This window comes from Poromitra crassiceps (assembly GCF_964638095.1).
Source record: "Poromitra crassiceps genome assembly, chromosome: 25".
Lineage (NCBI taxonomy): Eukaryota > Metazoa > Chordata > Actinopteri > Beryciformes > Melamphaidae > Poromitra > Poromitra crassiceps.
This window is the reverse complement of record NC_139649.1, coordinates 14,778,864-14,786,363: the sequence shown is the minus strand read 5'-3', so window position 1 is coordinate 14,786,363 and position 7,500 is coordinate 14,778,864. Positions and strand designations below refer to the sequence as shown.

The 7,500-nt window shown below is 43.3% G+C and overlaps 1 protein-coding gene across 1 annotated transcript in view; it reads right to left on the bottom strand.

The window, feature by feature from the left end:
• The window catches only part of epha8 (eph receptor A8), a gene marked incomplete at both ends in the record, with an annotated part of 124,444 nt that overhangs the window by 22,168 nt on the left and 94,776 nt on the right, over positions 1-7,500 (bottom strand). The window contains 2 exon segments of the mRNA XM_083660917.1: positions 2,686-2,818; positions 6,168-6,330. Of these exon segments, the coding sequence (XP_083517043.1) occupies positions 2,686-2,818; positions 6,168-6,330 (296 nt within the window).

Sequence of the window (7,500 nt, the reverse complement as noted above, 5' to 3'; positions counted from 1 at the left end):
ATTTTATTTGACAATTCTGGGGACTGGATTGGGCTTTGGCCAATCCTGGCGTGTTCCGCCTCCAAATCGAGTGGGATTCAGCATGTTGTGGCGCTCTCCTCGGGAAGAGCCTGCTGACGCGAGGTTAGTGGCTGAGTGGAGCTCAGCGAGCTGCAGGCAGCCAGCTGCCGAGCGGAGAGTGCAGCCCGTCGGCCTGGAATCTCCGAGGTGCGACCCCTGACAACCAGCAGGCTCTCAAGCGCGTGCCTTTATCGCTGCTGTAAATACGATATCCCTGGAATGCGCGTTTTAACGAGCCAGTTACATTTCTTTGCATTCTTAGACATTACCGTTTTTGTTTTTTGTTCATGTTTCATACAATTGGCCAAGTTAGTAGTTAGTTTATGGGATAGGAATTCTGCCAGATAGACAGGCACTAGACGCCATTTTATCTTTCTTTTGGAAGAGAAAATTATCCTGAAATGAAGATTTGATTGACAGCTGCCATGTCGTGATATGATTGGTTGAAATGGGGTAGAAATTTGATAGTACTAGGTGACGTCACAAACTGTAGATTACTGTTATCAATGAAATCTTGAAAAATGAACTTTTGATGTGAAAAAGTGTGAAAAACTAAAGAAATTAGATTTTTGTGATTTTTTTGCATACATTATTAAAAAGGTGCACTGCATACCCAGGTATTTGAACTAAAAGAAAATAAAAGTCATTTTTGGGTTCAGCTCGACTTTAAATACCACTGATGAACAAAACCAGAGAAAACCAACCCATTAACCCTGTGATACGACCTGCAGACAATCTCCCTATTTACACTAACTGCATTCACCTCCACTTGCAACAAAGACACTCATATTCTGCTGTTACTGTAATTTACTGTAAGTCTGATCATGCATACCCCACACCGCAGCACCTGGAAAGCATTAGCACACTTCTCATTATATGGCCTCTGTAGATTCATACATTTTAAAAATGAATTATCATTAACTCGATAAAGCTGAGGTAGCCAGGTTTATTTTTGGAACTATTTCAGAACCACATATTCACCCACTATGCAGTACACTATGCATTTCGTTTTAAGCTGTACAGGAAAAGTCCTTGGTAGTTTAAAACTGATGTGCTTGAATCATATTTTGTTTGATCAATCTACACAAAACTACCAGACTTGGCCATATGATGTATAGATTCGCTGTCTATGTTCTAATTGACACCATTGCTCTCGTTGACATATACTATAGGCCAATAGCCCTACTGCAAAAACTTGCTGTATTCCTTTAAAAGATGGAATTGTGACATCCAGTGTCGCTGAAAATACACTTTGATTCTGATTCTTTGATTCTACATCCAAGTTACATTCATCACACACTGGACTTCACAGTCATAAAACAATATTTTTGTCTGGATAACCCCTTTAAATCATCCCACTGCTATGTCTCTCTCTCTCTCTCTCTCTCTCTCTCTCACAGAATGGAGATAAACTCCAGCCAGAAAAGTTAATACGCGTTGAATTATGAATTAATTAGGTGCAATGAAATTAATTATTTGTTGCAGTGTTATGGAGATGTAAGTTGAAGACATCAAAACGTGGGGAGGAGGCTGAGAGGATAAATGGAACGTTTGACTCGCAAGCTCCACGAGTCAACATAATTAAATCGGCTATGAGGTGGAAATGACGTGTCGGCAAATGAGCTAAATAAGACAGGGAAAAGACAGGGGAGAAGAAGGCATTATTTGTGTGTCCCCATATTCTGCACATTATCAGAGTGCCAAGGGGGACCAAAGATAGCATCTCACACACAGGCTTAAAGGACAACATTGCCCATTTTCAAACAGCTTTGTATCATTACAAAATCTGTATACTGTATCCACCTTATTTTTGAATGCCCCACTGTAAAAAGTAATTGTGGGTACAAGGTCCGGTTTAACGTGACTTATTGTTGCAGCTTGCCATTTCCTTTGTTATACTCGGCTGCAGGCCCAAATTATAAACCGGAAACTGGAGGACGTTATAAAAGTTATAAATATAGTCACGTTATAAACAACTAACCATGCCGGGGGTCCGTATGGAAACAGTGTTACTCGAAATGTAAAGTAACTATTACGCTAGCCGCTAGCATTAGCCACAGTAGCCGACGACCCACAATGCATTACGTTATCCCAGCACCCGAACGACACGGCTGTAGAGCAGAACGGCTCTGCTGTAAAATCCTCATAGACGTTTTTTTTTTGTCGAGTTAAAACCATACACTGTAAAACAGTCTATTACACCGGAAGCGGAAGAAGCACCCATCAGGCATCATGGCAGCTAGAAAATAAGGTGGATTACGCAATGAACAATGTTGAACTTTTCTCCATCTTGCCTGGACGGAGAGCTCCCGGTTCATTCACTCACTTCCTGCACAGAAATGACTCGTTCTGCACCAAATGCATCATTTGGTGATGATTTTGACACAAAGCTGGTTGAAAAATGGGCAAAGTCACCCTTTAAAATGAGATCCTTTCCCCTCATTCAAATCACCATGCTTTCATTTCACTTGCACCTTGGTTAGACTACAGTGCATGTAGCAGAGGCAGGGTGAAACACCACAGCTATGCAAAGAGAAACAGGGTTGTCATCATACGACACGACACAAGCAACACGACACAGAGAGGGGCAAAACGTAGAGTAGTGTAAGAAAGTGTTGCACACACAGCAGCGACGGGTAGTGTGCTAAAGTGTAGCCTTGCCGTTTCCTGCAGATGACGATGGCCAGGAAGGCGCCCAGGCCACACAGCAGGGTCATGCATATCCAGATGATGGTCATGGCGTTGTAGCGCAGAGGCGCTGCAGAGACACAACAAACACACCGCGGGGTCAGCTGAGGTCCACCAAGCACCTTTCCCTCCAGACACTAGTTCCTCCTCTCTGGTCGAGACCACAATGACAACCAGTGGGCTTAGGTGTATTGTCTGTCTGTCTGTCTGTCTGTCTGTCTGTCTGTCTGTCTGTCTGTCTGTCTGTCTGTCTGTCTGTCTGTCTCTGTCTGTCTGTCTGTCTGTCTGTCTGTCTGTCTGTCTGTCTGTCTGTCTGTCTCTCTCTCTCTGTCTGTCTGTCTGTCTGTCTGTCTGTCTGTCTGTCTGTCTCTGTCTGTCTGTCTGTCTGTCTGTCTGTCTCGTCTCTCTCTCTCTGTCTGTCTGTCTGTCTGTCTGTCTGTCTGTCTCTGTCTGTCTGTCTGTCTGTCTGTCTGTCTGTCTGTCTCTCTCTCTCTCTCTCTCTCTGTCTGTCTGTCTGTCTGTCTGTCTGTCTGTCTGTCTGTCTGTCTGTCTGTCTGTCTCTCTCTCTGTCTGTCTGTCTGTCTGTCTGTCTGTCTGTCTGTCTGTCTGTATGTCTGTAAGTAAGTAAGTAAGTAAGTAAGTAAGTAAAACTTTATTTGTATAGCACCCTTCTTAGCACGGATGCACAGAGTGCTTCACAGTGGTTTAAAAGCAAATATAAAATACAGAAAATAAGACATAATAATACAAGCAGAATAAAATGTTATGAGTTCAAAAATCAACAGTTCAATTTAGGAAAGTCCAAACGCCTGTCTGAAAAGGTGGGTTTTCAGCTGCCCCTTGAAGATCTCCACAGAAGCAGAGGCTTTTAAGTCCTGGGGGAGCTCATTCCAGAGCCTTTCCTGCAGATGATGTGTGTGTGTGTGTGTGTGTGTGTGTGTGTGTGTGTGTGTGTGTGTGTGTGTGTGCGCGCGCGAGCGTGTGCGTGTGTGCGTGCATGTGTGTGTGTGTGTGTGTGTGTGTCTGTGTGTGTGTGTGTGTGTGTGTGCGCACACGCGTGTGTGCGTGTGTGTGTGTGTGTGTGTGTACAGTCTACTAGACCCATAGACTCTATGGGAATATGCTCAGGCTCAGTGCATAATGCAGTTATATGTGTATGCACATTGTCACCAACAAGGGGCAGTAGTCTTTTTGTTTAAATAAAGAACATGCAAATCCAATAAGGAGCTCCATCTTTGCCGATACCTCCCACTTTGAAAGCATAATTTATATGCCTCTTCTATTTGTAGGTAAATTAATTATTATTATAATTAAAACATTTAAATAAATACATCTTATGTTGCCCTCTATTTTGAAAGATAAGGTACTGTATGCTGTCTTAGTATTAGAAGTCATTAAGCCTCTAGCTTTGACAAGCACAATGTTATGAATAACTGTAAGGACTTGTATGATGTAGGCCAGTGATACTCAACTTGCAAAACATTTTTTTTTTTTTTTTTTTGGTGCACCTGAACGCAACATGCAAGATACCCGCTGAATAAGTGTCCAAATGTTCATGTCATTCTGGCCTAATCTATGATAATAATCTATGATTTAGCTGCTAAATTGTCAAATACCGCCGTCTGCTTGCTACCCAGGCACTTATGTATGTACAGTACTTAACCTAACTAACTTAACCTAACTAACTATCTATCCGGTGTGCACAACATTGTCAGACTAAACTCTGGCTGACACCCCAAAAACCTACAATCCGCTGCAGAAAAATGTATATTGTTTGTTTATTAACTGGCCCCTGGCCTCCTATCATTTCACGAAAGTGGCCCCTGGGCAAAGCAAGTTGAGTATCCCTGATGTAGGCTGTAAGAGAAACGTCGTATCACAAAGGCCTATTTAAGAAAAATGCTCATGTGCACATTATGTGGAATATTGCATCTCTTTAAGTAATTAATAGAACAAGTCCAACCCTTTAAAGCGGCACAAGGAAACTCTGCACATTGGCGGCCCCAAAAGTCAATGAGAGGTAACTGTTTGAAAAAGGGAAATTCGATACCCAGAAATCCTGTATCCTGATGTCAGTAAACTGCACCCGGTGTGTTGATGTGATGCCTTCTACCAAAGGGAAGGAAGGAAAAGATCTAACTTTGACTTAAGTTTCGATTGACCATACCTGAAACCAGAATTTATTTGGGGGAAATAGGGCAAAATGTGCATTTGGGGGTATGGGACACTTATCTGTACTGCAGTGGCACATTGGGATTTAGGGTCACACGACTTAGTGACTTTTTAACGTCAAAATATTGCCTAGTGCAGCGTTAAGATACCTTGAGAAATTGGAGACACTACTATATGAGCTACCATGCATATTTTCATTATTTTCAAATGAAACGTGCTCGCAATTAGATGAGCTCCTCTGAGGTTGAGCATGCTTGAACAATTATGAGTTTGTGCCAATTAAGAGTCACCGATGGTGGGAAAGCAATTTTCTGTGAGCATGTTAAAGTTGAGATTATTATGTGAATTTAAATCCAATGGAGACCTGGAGAAAACCTGAGGCAGGCTATATTGCAGTTTAGTGTCGCACAGCCCTGGCGAGCCGGTGATTCATTAGGGGAAAGTTAGCCGGGGAGGAGACTCTTTTCCGTCTCGACATCGAGCGACTGCAAAGCAATGTCCACAGTAGGTAACAGGCGGGCACCAGTCTATATGCTAGAAAATAGGCTACACGCTCTAGTTTTTCCCATATTTTTGGACTTATTGATTGCCCCGAATGTGGGCTAAGTGGGACGTATGCATTCCTCTCGTTTTTCCAGAGTCTGAGTGAAACGGTGTCAAGAGGAGGAGAGTTGGGTCCACTGAGCAGGAGAGCGCAGGGAGACAATTAGTCAGTGAAACAGCACAGGGACTCAAATCGGGGAAGAGGTTGAGCTTCGCGGACCTATAGAAGCGGCTCTGCACGTCATCTGTCAAATCCCCTATGGAGCGAGAACAATATTCTAATAAAAGCATTGTTTTAGCCAAGCTTTCACTTCGCTTGCTGCACTATCGTCGTCAGGTGCACAGACCCACGCTCCCCCACCCACCACACCCACTCACTCACTCACCCCACTCACTCACTCACTCATTCACTCAGCCACCCACTCACTCACTCACTCACTCACTCACTCACTCACTGACTCACTCACTCACTCACTCACTGACTCACTGACTCACTCACACACACACACACACACACACACACACACACACACACACACACACCTCACTCACTCACTCACTGACTCACTCACTCACTCACACACACACACACACACACACACACACACACACACACACACACACACACACACACACACACACACACACACACACACACCCTCACTCACACACACCCTCACTCACTCACTCACTCACTCACTCACCTGCTTTCCCAGTCTGAATCTCCACATTCTGGCTGAAGCGTCCGCAGCCTGCTGACGTTCTGGCTCGGACCTGGAAGATGTACTTGGTACCAGGCTTCAGCCCTGAGACCCGGGCAGTGGTCCCTTTAGACTTCACAGTGGAGTAGCTCTGCAGCTCATTCTCCTGCAAGGAGAAACATCCATATTAAAGGAGTTTTTGAGAGAACACCAGAATCCTCCATGGTGTGTGTCCTGTCCTCCCCAGTAGATCAGTGCTCCCAGTGGCCTAACAATGTTTTGTTCTTGAAAAGGTCAGTCTGCTCGTGGCCTACAGCATACTGCAGTGTAGGCTGAAGTGTTAGCACAGCATCTGCTGTCACTCGTGTGTGTTAGTATGGAGAGCGTCTATAAATAACAATGCAAAGTGTCTGTGTGAGCAAATTGTGTTCAGCCCCAGCTATGCCATTTTATGTGTGATTGCGCTGAAGCTTTCAGAAAGTCTAAAGAGCACCCGTGCAGGTGACCTAACGCAGTGGTTCTCAACATGGGGGTCGCGGGGTGGCTGCCGAAAAATGCAAAAATTAAAAAAAAAATCCAGCTCCGTTAGGTCCTAACGGAGCTGGATTCTTTAAGTAGGTAAGTAGGGTCGACTAAATGGGCAAAAATGGCTCATTAGTGGCCAAAATGAGTCCACACAGGTTCAGCACCATGGACAGCTCAGAGTTTATACTTGAAACACGTTGCAAGTGGTCTGCATGTACAGTATATCAAGCCTGTTTTGTGGTTGAAAGCCTACAAAACGCTACAAAACGGGTGTGTATTTTATGGCATTAAAAACATATTTCTGCATTATACAGTGGCTTCTCTCTTCGTCTTTTAGATACATTTACAATTATATATATATATATATATATATATATATATATATATATATATATAGATGGTTATATAGTGATTTAAAATGAAAGGAATGGAAAAATGTACAGCAGTTAGTGGAGAGACGCTGTTTCTGAAAAAAGGGGGCCGGGGCTCGCTGTTACCGTGGAGACCACTTAAAACCTTTCGACGAAGTATAAATTAATAACGTTGTTTATGTCTGTCAAGAGAGACTTATCAAAAGTTTTGAGCGCCCACCATGAATCAACCTAGTTTCAAAATATATGTTTTTCTTAAAACAAGTGAAAAATCTTGCCAATGGGGATCATTCATTTTAATGAGTTGATTTGAATTTGGGGAAAAAGCAAAAAACTGTCTCACACTGCCAGCAGATTCTTCTCACTTCAAAAAATATTTTTTTGAAAGGATAATCTCACAGAGGACTTTGCTAATTCAGTAGCCCTCTCTTGAAGGACCT